The sequence below is a fragment of the Halictus rubicundus genome, unplaced genomic scaffold, assembly GCF_050948215.1.
Source record: "Halictus rubicundus isolate RS-2024b unplaced genomic scaffold, iyHalRubi1_principal scaffold1339, whole genome shotgun sequence".
In the NCBI taxonomy this organism is placed as follows: Eukaryota; Metazoa; Arthropoda; class Insecta; order Hymenoptera; family Halictidae; genus Halictus; species Halictus rubicundus.
Window position 1 is genome coordinate 3,279 of NW_027489880.1, and position 17,826 is coordinate 21,104.

A 17,826-nucleotide genomic window follows, 5' to 3' on the forward strand; every position below is an offset into this window, starting at 1 on the left:
GCATGCTTCCCAAATCAAAAACCAATCCTAAATCTGTGGGGTATCATGGTACGGCATGTTTATAAAAATAATCAACAATTTTCAAACATTTTGGAGCTAAAAACAGCTGTTGTTGAAGCGTGGAATGATATTACTGAAGAAACTTTGAAAAAACTAGTTAACAGTATGAACAATCATGTTTTTGAGTTAATACATAAAAAAGGAGGGTGGACATATTGTTACTGACGACTGACGAAAAGAGTCGTATTTTCTGAGAGCACGTGGCTGGTGCACACCGCGACAGAGATTTATGTAAAAGACTAGAAAACCGAGCGTACCTGTGTCGCGCGAAAGAATTTGCTCTTTCCGTGGGCGGTGTTTTATTTTCCGAGAAACTGTTTCCCTTGATACTTGTGGATGGAAAAAATTGTGTTATGTGTACTATCAAAAGTGAGAATACTTCACCTCGCCTGTGACAAAATGTGGAAAATACAAAGCAGATACTGTTGTTTAACGTTTCTACGTACAAACAGATTTATATTATTTATTAATTGCATAATCGAAGCAGCCAAGCGATGGGGGGGGGGGGGAGAAATCACAGCGGGCAGAATTATAATAAATCAGCATACGGGATGGATATAACGATTTTTGATATTTCGCGGTCGGTTAAATTAAATTAAATAATTCGCGGCTAAAACTTGTTGCTCTGACGCAATAGCGAAGAGAAGCGAGGGTGGTGACGACACGAACGTGAAAGCTACCAGCAAAACCGGGGGTAATGTAGAATAGAAAATGAGGAAGAGACGAAGATAAAATTCCATCGTGAGGATAACTAGCTCTCGAGCTTCGCTGTCGGTTTCTACGTGCAATATTGCTTTTCATTAGAAGTGACAAAAAAATGTGACCGTGACCCTACGTGACATTAAATCTTAAACACGGTACCCTTTCATTTTCAAGGTATATAAACCCGTTCATTTTCATTCTTTTTGGTGCAGTAGCGGTTCAGTAATCGTGCAGTCATGTCGCGTTACACGCATAAGAGTCAATTCTAGTGAGATCGGGTTAAAGTCCCTTTCGAATCAAAACGTAACCTTATAGATTGCGTTAGTTCGGTATATATTCTATTTGGCATTCAACAATCGCTCTCTGACCCCGCATTGCCAGTGCGTCAAAACCGTGCGTCGTAGGTAACAATTTCTCCAATTTTACACTTACTACATTCATTCGCGACACAAACAACAACACTTGTAATTATTTCAATTCAGAATATACAGGGTGAGTCACCAATGTCATTTTTTTGGAGATATCAAGGTCACCTTGACTTTTTTAAATGGAACCACCCTTTTTTAAACACCTACAATGATAGTCCCTTTCATTAGGAATTCAGTGACTATAATTAGTCCAAGGTCATTCAAGGTCAAGGACAGAAAAAACGTATAAAACTAAAATATGGAAGACATAATTACCGGAAAGAACGTACCTGACTCAAGTTGGTCAGAAGCCAAAAGGCAGGAATGGGAACTTCTTGACACAAAAGTGCAAAAGGCAATAATCTTGTCGATTGATAGAAAAATGCTAATGCATCTCCTAAATTGTAAAACTTCAAGAGAGATGCTTGATAAATTAACATCGATATACGGGAAGGATACCGAACAAAAGAAGTGTGCACTGCTACAAGAATTTTTCAACTATTCTTTCGTAAAAGAGAGTGATATAGCAACACACGTGAGCACCCTTGAAAATCTGCCTTGTAGATTACATTCATTAAATCAAACGATAGATGACACAATGCTAATCACAAAAATACTAGCCACGTTACCTGCTCAATACGTACATTTCGCTAGTGCTTGGGATTCCACGCCATTAGCAGAAAAAACGTTAAGTAATCTTATAGCTAGATTGCAACGTGAGGAAAACCGGTTAAAATTAGAGGAAACCGCGCAAGAAAATCTGGCCTTCAAGTCGTCAATTAAAAAATGCTACAAATGTAATGGTCTTAATCATATAGCAAAGTATTGTAGGCAAAAATCAGCAGAACGTAATTATTTCAAAGACAGAATCGAGGAAAAACCTAAAACAAATACGGGAAATCACTCAAGAAATAATCAGAGGTGCAGTATCTGTAAAAAAACCAACCACGCTGAGAGAGATTGTTATTTTAGGAAAAATAAAACTGCAGCAACAGGTAGATATACTGATGAAAAGGTATGTTTCTTTGTTAATAATAATATAAAAACGAATGGATGGGTAATCGACTCAGGAGCTTCAAATCATACGATTAACGATATTAATCAGCTAACAAACGTAAAAATCGTTAATAACGACATTTCTACCGCAAAAAAGTCCGTAAAAATGGAAGGTAAATGCATAGGTGAAGTCGTAACTGAGAACTGTATATTAAAAAATGTAATATTAATTCCAGAGGGATCACTTCAAATTCCTTGAAGGATCACGAAGTCAGAACGGGCTGTACGTCATAGACATGAAAAAAACAAACACCTTGGAAAGTCTGTTGACAACAAACAGAGACACCATACAATGGCACCGAAAATTAGGACACCTCAGCTTCGCAAACATGCAAAAACTAATAAATATAAGCGAAGGTATGAATTCAATATCTAAATTCAATAATAATCCGGAAATTTGCGATATATGCATAAAGGCTAAGCAAACACGCAATCCATTTAACGGAGAGAGAGATAGAGCGTCGAAACCTTTGGAAATTATCCATACAGACGTATGTGGTCCCATAGAACCCACCACTTGGGATGGGATGAAATACTTTATAACTTTTCTCGACGACTTTACTCACTTTGCTGCCGTTTTTCCCATAAGGGGTAAACACGAGGTAACCGAAATAGTAAAATCATACTTAAAACAGTGTCAAGCAAAATGGGAGAGGAAAGTAGTAAAACTAAGGTGCGATAATGGCAGAGAATACGCCAACAAAGAATTACAGGATTGGTGCAAAAATAATGGAACAATCTTAGACTTTACAGTACCGTATTCGCCGCAGCTAAACGGTAAAGCAGAAAGGCTGAATCGTACTATTTTAGAAAAAGCTCTATCGTTAGATTCAAAAATAAATAAAGTAATGTGGGGTGAAGCAGTTCGAACGGCAATATATCTAATAAATAGAAGTCCTACAACTACAAGCGATAAAACGCAAGCAGAAAATTGGATAAAGAAAAAACCTGATCTTACTAATTTACAAATCTTTGGCTGTGACGCCCACGCAAAAGAACTGGGATATTTAAAGAAATTAGACGAAAGAAGTAAAAAATATACTATGGTAGGATATTCCACCAATGGATACCGCCTATGGGACGAATATAAAAAAAGAATAATAATTGTAAGAGACGTAATATTCAAAAATACCAGCGAAACTGAAGAGGAGCCAATTAACGAAAGTAAAACCTCAAGAGCAATAATTAGGACAGAACACAATGAAATTAATGATGTACTGAATACTAACAAGCAACTTGCAGACTTACTAACAAAACAGCTAAGTAATGTAAAATTCGAACAATGTAAAAATAATCTAGTATGTACGATATAACTGTTGTTTATATAAGTATAGTTTAGGATAAGTATTGTTGTTAAAAGAAGAAAAAAGTAAACAAGTGTTTCCTCTGCAATAATCACAAGAACTTACAGTTAAGAGGAAGTGTTTATATATACACATATATACTTGTAACTGTAAGCTATCGATAAGGTAGAAATCAATGTAATACCTGTCTAACGACATCTATACAATTATAAACATAATACTGACACGCGTCTGAACAGCGCACACGCGTTGACCTGATCAGTCGCTCTAGGACCTTCCTACTATAAACATACTTAAAAGTAAGACTACGTTGTTGTACATTCACATCCACTGCCATATCCTTATACCTAATTATAACAGAGACACGATATAACTGTTTAATACGAGTTTGCATAAAATTGCCCTAAATTGCTTGTTCGAATTTTTTGAAACTGGAACACTATCGATATTGAAAATTAATCGAATTGTTAAAGTTTCTTTGATTTCAAGAAATATACCTATTTCAGTTTGTTACAAGTTTAATAGATGCTCATTTATAGCGGACACAATATTTGATGATCGTTTAGTTTTCAACCGAGTGCGGGAATCGCACGGAATTTTGTATTCTGGAAAAATATCCTTCGAACCCTTTAATAAATTACTTGGTTGAGAATGATTGATGTTATTGTTGAGGTTGAGATGTTCCGGGGTATTCGGGGAGACACTTGGTACGCGTAGTGTAAACTACATTTATTCATAACGATATGCACTCCATAGCATAACACGAAAGGTAAACGATCGATAGCAAACACAAGACAAACATCTTCACGAGATGCGAACTTGTTTTTCCCGCCGCGCCAGCTCGTGCACGTTCGGCCGCGCTCGGCTGGGCATGCGCGTGACCCCAACAGTTATTTCCCAGAAATCATGTTTTTAAAAAAGTAATTGTGACGTCACGCGACGTGTGCGTAGTTTTAAGTCATCATATTGTTTTGTATTATATTGTTCTATACTCATAGCCGCTAAGTACACAACCATTGTAACACAAACACGATAGAACATAAGAACAATCCGATAGTTGAGTTACCAATCCACCTTACCATCACACGCACCTTCCCGCTAAACACCTCACCCTAAACCGCGCGACGACGATCGATAGTACGTCATCGCGTCCAGCGATCCCCACTCCGAGCGTTAATGCCTCCTACTCCACCATTCATTCATGCCCAGACTCACCCCCGCTCCACTGACCCGCTCCGAACCGAAGGAGCCGAGTGTGGCCCATAATTAATTGATTAGTTCGTTCTGTCCTGAACTCCACCGCAAGACGACGTCTCTTGAAGCTCTTCCGCCTTCCCATTCCACGTCTTATTTCAAGCTTTGCAATTTCTTTCGCGTACTATAATTAAACCATAAGTGCAAGGTGTATATATACACAGTTTCGTTATATTAAATAATCATTATATTAACCACGTCTCGATTTAATCAAATCCCCACCATACGTCGTATCTGATTTCGCCAATTGTCATTTCCGATATCCGTATTAAATCTGTGTTCTCTTCCGTACGTCTGCAGCCTATCAGTGGCTCGGTACACCCTCCGAGAAAACAGATTGTTTATTGAACTGAATCTGTGTTCTTATCCGTACCCTCGTAGCCCACCAGTGGCCCGGTACGCCTTCGAGAACCAGATTTTTCCATTGATTTCGTAGTTGTTTTAGTTCGCGTACATTGTTCTATTGAGAAATCACATGCCTCGTCGCGCTGGCCGGAAATATCAGCTGCGGAAGCTCGCCCGTGAGTACGGCCTAGCAGCGGCAGGTCAGGACCAGTTCGTGCGGTTGCTGGGCGCGGAAGGGGCCCTGACGATCGCCCGCCTAACTAATTTTTCCGGGAAAGTGCGCGTCGTGACCGGTCAACGAGAGCAGATCCCCTGGAGGCCGCCCGCCCGGATCACGCTGGCTCCTGTCGACCGTAGCCGAGAGAGGGCCCAGTCTCAGCCCCTCGAGCACCCAGAGGAGCCTCTTCCACGGGACGACCAGCGTCCGCAACACCGAGCTTGGGCAACACGACCAGCGAGCATCGTCCGAAGGAGACTAGCCCGGTGAGAGTCAGCCGAAGGGGTTTGGTCCGCCGAGTGTCGGCCAAATATTACGCGGGTCCGAAAGTCTCGTGTCCCGAGGCAGACACGGTTATACTCGCCGTGTGGACTCAAAAGCTGAACTATTATTATTGGCGTCCTGTCCGCGACCTCGTGATTCGCGCGATCGACCGCGGGACGTAAAAATGTTTAATTTTAATTTTAATTTTAATGTCTACTTTGAATGTTATAATAAATATTAACAATAACAATAAAATATTGCTTTATTCATTAAAATTTATTTTATTTTAATTAACATTTATGAACATCTCTAAGACGTCTAAAAGATGTCTAAAAGACGTCTTACAGTCGTACAGTTTTGTAACAAAGACGTTCTAGAGACGTTCTAGAGACGTTCGGGAGACGTTCGTAGGACTTTCAAGACGTCTTTAAGACGTCTGTGTGCTATCTGGGTGGTGAGACAACAATGCGATGGAAAGAATACTTAATTAACGCGCTCGATATTGACGTTCGTTTTAGCAACATCTTTTAATCTGTTACAATTTGTTAAACGGAAGACGTCTTCTTACGAAATGTGAGAAACATACGGTTACAGAAGCGTGAAGAATTTCTCTCTGAATCGTACGATGCATTATAATATCGAATGACTAGGTGTGCAAAATTAATTTGATTTTTCTTTTTGCACAAATGAAATCCTGATTGCCTCACACGCGCGACAATTTCAGCGAACGTCTCTGTGAATTCATTGACGGAAAATCAAATAAAACAAATGGATAGCAAATAAAGCAATATTATTTTCAACATTCGTAACACGATCGTTATTACACAGTTTAAATAAAATAGTATTTTGAAAGAGAAGTGAAGGTTCAATGAGTGAATTGCTTTATTGTTCAAATCAAATGCTCTGAGCTTTCGCGAACGTGGATTTATCGAAATAATAAAAAATGCTTTATTCTCGAAGTATGCAAACGATTTTAAATAAAATGAATCGTTTATTGCAATAATATTTTGATCTGGCTTTAGAGCAGAGCTGCCTAGACGCACCTGTTGCTGTTCCTCAATAATCGACGCAGAAAAGACGCAGAGTGTGAGTGGGGGACAAAGGGCGAACGGTACAAGTTCTGCCACAACTTGATTTATCAACGAGTCGGGCTCGAGGAATGCTTAGAGGTGCATTATGAAATAGAAGAGTCCTTAAACAATTACCCTGAACAACTGAAAATATTTTTAGAATAGTATATTTTGTACACTATATGGAAAACGGTAAAAATATCACGAGAAGTACTGGCTTGAGTGCAAAAAGGTGCTTCTAGGAAGATTTTAGTTAAAAGAACACCTCCACGTCAATATATTCAATTTCTTCGTTTTGTGTATCCTTTAGGTCAGATTTTTCCTGCAAAGAATGTGGCCACGGTCGACACATACCTAAGGCTCCCTCGTAACAAACTGTGCATACTGCGTTTTTTCAGCCACATTCTCGAGCGGTATCGTTTTCCATTCAGCCGGGATGCAAACGATTCGATCGGAGGAGTTCGAGAACTTAATGAAATCTGTTGGGGCGAAAGATGCATACGTGCGTTGCACTGCTACCTGGTGATTCCGTTTCCACTCCCTATTCGATGATAGTGTTGTACCAGTATTACAGCGTCGTGTAATGTATTGTTACGTATGGAGACGTTTCTCCACGTTTATTTCGATTAGAAGTTCTAATCTCTTTTTCTGAGAACGAAAAGCGTCCCAACAGGCCCCTTGTTTAATAATTGTACTCCGGCTGGACGCAGCTGGCACGAAGCATGATTCAGTAACAGCACCGTACGATTTCCTAATATGGAAATCTTCAAAACATCCCCTTCTGGAATGTATTGTCAAGATAGTCTTTGATAGGAAACATCCTGGCTAACCCTTCATTTTACCCCTATAAACAAAAGATCCAGCTGCAAACCTTAAATTCACTTGAAACGACAAATACGAGTACGCGACCGTAAAATAAAACAGATTCATTCCCCTCTCATTTTTAGGGTATATAAACCCATGAATTTTCATCCTCTTCGGTTAGTCGAGAAGCGGTTCAGAAGTGATTCGGTCGCGGTATAGTAATCGTGCAGTCACGTCGCGTTACACGCGTAAGAGTCAGTTCTAGTGAGATCGGGTAAAAGTCCCTTTCGAATCAAACGTAACCTTATAGAATCCGTTAGTTCGTGTATATTCTATTTGTCTTTCAACAATCGCTCTCCGACCCCGCATTGCCAGTGCGTCAACACCGTGCATCACTAGGTAACAATATCTCTAATTGTACACTTACCACATTCACTCGCGACACAGACAATTACACTTGTAACTATTCCAATTCAGAATAAATTGTCTTGTTTGTTAACTCGCGTAATCTACAACCCTTAATTATTGCCTAATATCCTAATCTAATAATTGAACGTTCCCACATGATACAATCTTACCGCTCGGATTGTATCAATTGAATTATATATAAGTTACGAGGCTTACTAATCCTAATTCAAATCAACAAAGATTTCAATATTAACTAATAATAGAAACCATATTCCTGGGGTAACAACCCCTCGCCGGCCTCTCGCGTTGCTCGCAGCCCTGGCTCGTAACAGTATAAAACTGTAACGACCAAAGACATACAATCTGTCACCGTAATATTCGGACACTTCTAAAAAGACTACTTTTTAAAAATTGGATTAAACGACCTTAATGTTTTTAAGATATCAGAAGAATTAATGTCCTGAAGTAACACAAATTTTTTGAAAAAATTGCAATTATTTTTTTTTTTTTTTTTTTCGTAGAGAAAAATCTCAGTGTTACTTTTTATTATTTTTCTTTACTCGGGCCTGTCTTGAATATTTAACAACTGCATTTGGTAAATATTTGTCATGAACACGAAATTTTCATTTCTCATTGGAAAATTTCTAGACAGAGAAAATCTGGATCGTATTTCTTCTTACTTGATCGTTCCGAGGTACTTCCTCGGATAAATAAATTCCTTGTTTTCCCAGCACGTTCTTGTGCAACTCAAGTGTTTTATTTTGCATCATTATTCTAGTACCATTATTCCGTGAATGCGTTTGCACAGTCTCGTCAGCGATCGTAGATTAAAAATCATTTAATCCGTCGTTTTTACACGGCATCTAGTTTTAGTATTAATGCACGAACTATTTAAACAAATCGATATTTGAGAACACTCAAAGGGTTAAATTGAACATTGAACAATATTTATCTGTACAATTTTCGTGTAGAATGAATTGTTTCCACTATTTACTTCGAGTAATGTCCTCCGTTCGACCACAGATCACAATTTCAGAAGTTTAAGAAAGAGTGGTTGGTTTATTTTGAAAAACTTTGTTGAGTAGCTAAATTGTTCACTGAAAAAACAGAACGTCTTGACAATTTTTCTGTGGTACGAACAGTTTCCTTGAAATGGAGTCGTACACATTAGCACAGATTCCAATTTCAGGAATGCAAAAATATTAGCAGGGGATTGAAATTGCGTGTCGATCCGTCTCGATCACGATTTCTGAGTCATATGCGACGCATTACGAATTTCGCATTTACCGTGACGTGGTTCCCGCAGGTTGATTGAAATTATTCGGCGTGTCTTTCCCCGTTGCTTCGCAATTGTCAGGATTCTTTATGCGAACGCACTATTTCTTGACGCCCTATCAGTGGCCCATTCAGTCTAAGGGCATTTTTTACCATCTTATCCGGCTATACCCTTTGAATAGTTATGGACCCGACTTCATTGTTACAATGCAGATTATTATCTCCATAACTGTCGCAAAGATCAGTACCATGACTGTCAACATTTTCGTCCCCACTACTGGGGAATCCCCCTTGATATCAGTCAAGCGGTATCCACGCTCGGCGACCGAACCAGCGAAATGACACCAAACGCGATATAATTACGATTACAATTACTCGTGTAATAAACGATTCAAGTCTCAGGCGTGAAAAGGTCGACGAATGTAAACAAAGGAGAAGCAAAGTGTCGAAGCGTCGAACATCAGTCCCTTTTTGTCTTTAAATCGCTATCCCTCTCTACGTTCGGGACATTACATAGAATGTAGCACTTCTACTAGAACTGTCGCTCGGCAGACCCGACAATATGTCTGTTATGGAGATACCCCTGTAGTTTACAAAGACTGAAGTGGTTTCGGTAACGATCTCCGCCAACGTTCAGCCCCTGATTCCACCCAGAGTACCCCAACAAGCTCCGGTACCGTCGAGGGAAAGTCGACACGACGCGACACGACGCCTCACGTTACAATTCGTTCAACTTTTCCTCGTTCTACTGACAAAACAAAAGACACTCATTCGATTTCAGCCAACCATTCGTCTTTCTTCTTGTTTCATGCTCGAACCGGGAGCCCCATTGAACAACCTGTTGGCCCACGGAATCTCGCTTCAAGCATGATCCGAATAGCCTCGAGATCCAGTTTGATTGATATTGATCCTCCCGTATCACTGTTTTACTCTATATTTGTTCAAGATCGATTTCATTAGATCAGTTTCTTATTAGTTCATGGTATGTCAATATGTTCCATGGAGCAACAGTGCTTTATGTAAGGTAATTAACAAGAGAACCGTTCTAGATTGTAGATGTATAAATAGTAGACGGTGGGCTTTATAAATTTATGATAAACATGAAGAGGTGAAGTTGAAAAGAAGATTATAATTTCAATAATTGTAGGATTAAGAATAAAAAGTGACTGATGTGTGTTGCCTTATAAAAATTACAAGAGTGAATTTATTTAGGCGTTGGATAACTTGAAGTATACGCTTCGTTTCTGTGGCTACAGTAGCAGAACGATTCGTATTCCTTTATTTTTATTTTTAAACGTGGTGGCAACCACCCCTGAGATAGGACAGTACATTGCACCCCCGGTCCCAATGGCGGTGGTGGGGTTTATAACTTCGCCCACCCTGCAGTGGGGACCGACCAGCACTGTTGTGACGTTCCACAGCGCAGCAGCTTGCCATCTCGTTCAGAGGGAGTCCCGCTCTCTCTCCCTCTACGACGCCTTCTTCTGCGACATTACTGTGTCGCACGAGGAGAACGCTTGCTACGGGGAAAACGTACTGTAATGAAGTGGGTGCGCCTCACGATCGCGTTCCGTAGATACTCGGTCGGATAGGCGTTAGAATTAAACAAAGCGTTTAGTTTCTTCGACTAACACAAGAACTCTGACACTTTATTGTAGTTTTACAGGCTTAAATACTATTTCCTATCGGTACGAATGCGTTGGATTTTGGGGGTGGGTGGATACAGTTATCAGATATTATCTACTAAGGGGCGATCGGTGGCTGCTTGTTCGGTACATAAAGTCTCATCGGTTCAAAGGTGTGCTAATTGTAAGTCATTCTAGACGTTACACGTTTCGTATTCCTGAGCCTACGCCAAGTCAACGGAAACATAATGAATTACTTTAAAATAATTAATAATCAATTTCTAAATAGTAAACTTCGCGCGATGTGAAGGTCAACCCGGTTTCTTTGTCGCTGATATTTAGGGGTGTCTGTCGAAAATTCTCTTTCGCGTGGCTATGTCCTTCATACTTTACTGTCAAGGTTTGAGACGGTTGAATGTCATTATATGTTCCTGCAGTGTTCTTGTTTCTTTTCGTGCTGGATTCATTCAACTGAAAAATTGACTGGACTAACCACAAAAACATAAAAAGCTTCGCTGATAAAGTCTTCAATAGTATAAGATTTATTTTATCCGCAACATTATCAATTTACTAATATAACATATAAATAAAAATGTACTTTATGTCTATTCTCTGTCTATGTCTTCTGCATAATTAGTATTCACCGGTTAAACTACCTCGTAACGTAACTTTTAACACAGTACAACGATTTCCAAACTGTTCCTAACATATACTCTGAATTTCTGGCACGTTCAATGTTTGTTACGTTGTTTCGTAGAACAATAGCTTGAAATCGCTACAGTGGCGCGAAAACGATGGTTAATTTCTCGCTAGTACATGTGCGGAAATTCGGATATGCTCAAAGACAATTTTAACAAAATTTAACATTTAGCATCCTGTTGCTCTGAAATAACGATTAACTCCACTAAAATCAGTACTCGACATGCTACAAAACTATTTACATGAAACTCTATATCACTTAATGCAGAATAAATATTTGCTAGGGTAGACGACATGTTCGATTATGCTTGACGCACTAAATTTAATGTTTTCAGATTGTAAGTATCATATGCGAGTAATAAAAATAAAATCAATACAAAGAAAAATTTGTAAATCACATACGCCATTGTTCTTGTTCCTATGTTCATTATTGAAAATTTCTGTAGGTAACGGAAGACACAATTTGTTAAAAATAATAACAGTCCCTTGGAGGCTCTGACCACAGCAAATTTAGTAGAGTTAACGTTAGGTCATTAAGTAAGCAGAAACTTCGAATTCAAGCTTTGATATGAAATGTTCTAACAATGCTGCGACGAATGCAAATAGTTAGTAATAGCAAAGGAATAGCAAATAATTAATAATTGGTACAGGACGATGCACGTTATCCGATCTAGATTTTTATTTCTTACATCGAGTTTCGTAAAAATTCAGATCCACCTTGCCTAAAAAGTACACCTTTTTGCTAGCTTTTGCTATATTCAATTCATCTTTTTCGGAGAAAAGAAGATTTTTCTTCCATTTACATTAATCTTCGACCGTGATTAGCTCTGCTTGTCAGGGGCATGTAATCCCGGTTAAAAATAAAATTCAACGAAGCACTTAGTTCATGTGACCGCGAACTAAGTGCTCCAGAAATGCGGCTAATACTATTTGCTGGCAGAACTGTTGTAATAGCAAGAGTGGTACGATGAATTTGTCACTGGTACGTGCAGCATGGGTCGTGTCGCGTAGTTCATCTCCTGATGTCGTCCATAACTGTATTAGCCACCATCTAAATGACTCTGAGCTGCCACTCTGGACATCATTCATATATGTATAGTGCTATTCAATGTATACAAAATAATTGGGAACAGAACAGAGTTCCATCACAAAATAAGTGTCATCTCCCGAGAGATCAATACATTTCTGTCCCGAAATTTTGATTCGTTTGTGCATCGACTGAAGCCGAGATCCTGCAATTTGTGTCGGGAAATCCTAGCCGTCCCTGGCTGTCTGTTGCTCGCGCAGCGTTAACTTTGTAGCGGCCATCGGCACGTACAATAAAACAGTTGGTGTGCAAATGGTCGGGTCGGTTTGATGAGGCGAGTGACAGTGAAGCTATTCTTGAAAAAGCCGTTTCCAATCCGTGCAATTAGAATGTTTGGACAATACATGTCTCGTACTTTAGAATCTTTTGTTCCGAGCCTCAATAGCAAATGCTAGTATTATAAACGCCCGAGTTTCCGGAGGGTCGCGCCGACCGATGTCCGAGGGAAACCCCGCTCTTATCACGAAACCTCCACGGTCACACCTAACATTCTCGCAAAAGTGCGCCTCAAGTGCAAGGAATGGTAGAGGTAATCAGGCCCAAAAGAGAAAGCTGATTGGACAGCGATTGTTATAGATGCTGTCAAATTAGCGAATTTTTCCGTCAAGGACACGGCCTGCAGAGTTTTAATAAAGGATCGTGAAAAACGCAGAAGCGGAAGGTCTTCAGGCACGTTGAGATACAATGAGCCAAGAACAGGTGTGGAGTAATGCCTGTGTCACAGCAGTGGGACCCTGGACTCTTGACCATCTCGGCTCGGTTTTGTAGAGGGGCGGTCTATTGATCGTCCTGCGAGTGGAATGATTTTTAGTGGGTAAGCGTGACCCGACCATCCGTCATTACCCCCTTTTGGACTGTGCGTAACGCACTTTTTTGACCACTCTATTTATAAAAAAAAAAGACGGTACGTTGAGATACAGGTCTCTCCTGATCAAATAACGTACATTGAAGTCAGTAACTGGTATCAAATTATTGAAAGAACACGCGAACCATAAAGTAACCTCAACTTTAAAATTTCAAGGTTTTCTTTTCAATCAGTTTCTATCTCGGTCGCGGAATCATCGGGTACATATGTTCATTATTTGCAATCGTATAATCCCGTTTCACTCAAGATTTGTGGAAATTATCCGCACAACTTATTTCGGTGAATCTTCTTCGGAAAATAACAAATACTTGACCAATTGTGACACCAGTCGGCGACGAGCGGACAAAACAGTCCAACGCGAAAAGAGTCCAACCGTGTACCATTATGCTACCTAATAAACCACACTGCAAACGAATCCCAACATTTATTCACCCGTGATCCCATATGTAATTAATGTAAGAGCAGTATTTTTAATTAACCACTTTATTGTCAGAAGAGTAGGTCGATAAATACAATACAACGAGACGATTACACCAAATAGTTCGCGCGCCGAAATAATATACAAGAAGATCTAATCCGTGTTCCGTATTCGTATTCCGTGTTCGTAGCCGTTTATCGTTATCGTGATTAAATCGTATCGGATCGTGTCGTATCGTATCGTTCGTCTAAACCGTGTGCTCGTTCTTTCGCGACTCCCCGTCGCCGCGCGGACGCGTCCTTTTATTCGCGCCTTCGTCGAACGTTCTCGATCTTTTCCTACGCGATTTGGACGTTAGGGTAAATGGCCTAACGTCCGCCGCTCGTTCTCGCGGTCGCTACCGTTTGTTGTCCGGGCGGTCACAACACCGTCGCCGCTCACGCAGACGCGCGCACACATGCTCGCAGGAGAGTTCGGCGGCCTCGTTTGGGCGTTTTTATGCCTGTTTATGTGTCTTCCGTGGTCGCGAACTCTCCTTTCCGCGTCTGCCTCCTACATTAATTCCATGAGTTTTTCGTCCTCGTGTATTCATTCCATGACATGTAGATGCTGTCGTGCAAACACGGCTGGCGGCCGGAATCAAATCAATACAGCAATACACATCCCTTATTGTGGTGCGTTCCCTGTATACGTTTCTGGAATGTCGGATGTATTATTCAATGTATCTCTGCGGAAACCGTCATCCTGAATTGACATATTCGGCGGCGAATCGGGAACCTAGCCGTACGATGCGACAGCCGATTTGTCGAGTCCTGATAAAGAACAGCCTCGACCAAACCGATGACTCCTTATGAATCCATATTGTGACTCAACTGCCCAGCTCCAACACTTCTAACTTCCCGAGAACTTCGAACAGTTGAACTTACAGCACCGTCTTTGGTAGGCGAGTACCATAATTAGAGATATAAGGAGATGCCTAACTGCCTCTGATTGCGAGTTGTTACTTGGGATGCTCTGAATTTTGAAGCGGTATCAACTACTTCAAATTTGAGTATGTTCGTCTCAATAGGTGAGATCAGTTCAAAACTGAATTGATTGCTTCAAATGGTTTGAATTAAAAAATTTGGAACAATGCCATTTCACTTGAATTTAAAATTATTAATTTGAGCAGAACAAATTTTAAAATAGATCTGATTGGTTCGAAATGGGTGTAGTTCTTTTGAATGCAAATGTGATAAGGGCGCATAAGGTCTCACACTGAAATATCGTACCTTTCACCAATGGAAGTCATAATACCCACTTGCGAAGCAATGTACACACAGTTTGAATGTCAATATTATAAGAATAAACACTGGTGGAGGGGCAGGTACCATGTAACTTTGATAAGTTGTTGATTCGATACCTGCATTCAAATGCATGCAAATAGTTGGGTTCTACGCATACTTTAACATAAATAGGATTATTTACTAATATTTCAAATTCTATTCTATCCAGCTTTGAAGAACAACACGATGAGCTACATCGTGGCGAATCCAGCGGACTCGCTGGAAAAAATATTTAAAATACTATTTCAAACAGTATAGATTAATGTGTTTCAAATCAAATGCTACTTTAAATAGAACGAAAAATTTCGGCAAATAAAATATTTTTATTTTGATAACCAGATACATAACATACAATATTTTAATGTTGTATTTCAAATATGTACAGTCGAGTCGGTATTTAAGTTGACGCGGTCGAATTCGGAGTACGCGATGCTGTTTTTTTTAATATGGTTTGTACTTGACTTTACTGGTGTTCTGCTTCTGTTTACGGTAAGCATGGGTAGTGTGACAGTCAATTGTAGAGTTTCAACATGAAAGAATCGCGGAAAGTGTAGTAATTACAAATTTCTAAAATTCTTGTCAAATTTTCGCCAGACGGAAAGTAAGTTGACGCAAACAAATTTTTTACTTTTAATACAAATTCATGAGTACAATTACTTATTAATTATATTAGTATACGTGGCTGATTATAAAATATTTTTAGCATGTAATATCTATAATAATGGAAAGGAGCGAACGCTTCGTGGCCGCGGAAAGGGGCAGTTCTCCGATCTCCCCTGATATGGGGCGCCTACACCACCCTCGTCGAGGCTCCGTTGCAAGTGGCAGGACCGCCAAATTAAATGTCGGCTGTTCGACAGGGGCCTTCGTCCCGCGTCGTCGCCTCCGGGTTGTCTGGCCTGTGTGTGGCGTCACCATTCTCCGAATTGACCGGTGCACCGGATTTCTCGTATTGACCATGGTACGTCGATGGATGGTCCCGCGAAGCGAGGCGCCCTTCGGTATAGTCGGGAGGTTTGTTGGTGCCTTTAGGAAGTCCCTGAAAATTCGATCTAGGATCGATCCGGAAGTTCCTCGGGAAGCGCTTCCTGACCTATCGAGCCGTCGTACTATTCGCGATAACGTTATTCTCAACAGTCCGGTCCTTCCGCTCTTTTGCTCGAAGCGGTAAAGTGACGTCGCAATTTTTGCAACGTCACAATCTATATCTTGTCCAATGAGACGAGGCAGTAGACGTAAGCATAGCCAGTCGAGTGGGACAGAGTTGAGGTTATCCTTCTGTGACGTTGCAAAATTTGCGACGTCACTTTCTCGCACAGAGCGGAAAATCGGAAGGACCGGGCTGCCGAGAATGGCGTTATCGCGAATAATACGACTGCTGGAAGGGTTAGAAAGCGCTCTCCGAGGAACTTCCGGATCGATCTTAGATCGAATTTTGATAGATTTCGCTCGCGCGGAGCATGGCCAGGTTTCAGGAACGTACTAACGGCACCAACATGCCTCCCGACGATACCGAAGGGCGCCTTGCTTCGCGGGACCATCCATCGACGAACCGTGGCCACTACGAAAAATCCTGTGTACATGTTAATTTAAAGAATGGAGACGCCACACACGGGCCAGACAACCCGGAGGCGACGACGCGGGACAAAGGCCCCTGTCGTGCATGGAACATTCCTTTTCACGGTCCTGTTGCCGCCTCACCTAGTCACTTGCAAAGGGGTCTAGGTGTGGGCGGTATAGGCGTCCCATAAAGGGGGAGATCCCAGATCGACCCCGCCGGCCGCGAAGAGCGGCCGTCATGATTTTTCGTCTGTGGTCCCGGGTCCGAAGACCAGTCGAGGACCTGCGTTCTCGGATTTTCGCGTGCGTAGCGCGCCCCATTAGGAAAAGTCGGGACTAGGGCTTAGGGTGGGGATAACGAGGACCCCGTCGTCGCGTTACCGTCCAGCGAAGGATCACTGTTGTGGTAGCTTCCGTCACAGACGAGGTATAAGGATAGACCTATCATCCAATGCATTTTCGTGTCCAACGTTTTTGGGGTCACGTAACCCCTGTTACGAATGGAGACGTTCTCCACGTTTATTTCGATTAGAATTTCTAATCTCTTTTCTGAGAACGAAAAGCGTCCCAACAGGCCCCTTTTATTAACGAAAGATACTGTATGCCTTCTTTATACCAAAATCTCTAGACACTCCCTTCTGGCATCCGTTAATCAATATTCTGATAGGAAATAGCCCGGATAACCTTCATTAACCCCTTTTAACGAAAATCTAACTGAGGCCTGCTTTTCATTAGAAATGACAAAAAATGTGACTGTGACCCTACGTGACATTAAATCTTAAACAGAGTACCCCTTTCATTTTCAAGGTATATAAACCCGTTCATTTTCATCCTCTTCGGTTAGTCGAGAAGCGGTTCAGTTGAGATTCAGAAACGGTTCCGTAACGTTATAGTAATCGTGCAGTCACGTCGCGTTACAGAGTCAAGTCTAGTGAGATCGGGTTAAAGTCCCTTTCGAATCATAACCTTATAACCTTATAGATTCCGTTAGTTCGGTATATATTCTATTTGGCATTCAACAATCGCCATCTAACCCCGCATTGCCAGTGCGTCAACACCGTGCAACATAGGTAAACAATTC

General features: G+C 40.9%; 1 protein-coding gene across 1 annotated transcript; it reads left to right on the forward strand.

Annotated features, from left to right (window-relative positions):
- Positions 1-1,428: 1,428 nt before the first annotated feature.
- On the forward strand, positions 1,429-4,246 carry LOC143365114 (uncharacterized). The gene is made up of 3 exons (XM_076805052.1): positions 1,429-2,184; positions 2,402-3,493; positions 4,202-4,246. The coding sequence occupies exons 1-3, from the start codon at positions 1,429-1,431 to the stop codon at positions 4,244-4,246; spliced, it is 1,893 nt and encodes a 630-aa protein (XP_076661167.1).
- The last annotated feature ends 13,580 nt before the right edge of the window (positions 4,247-17,826 follow it).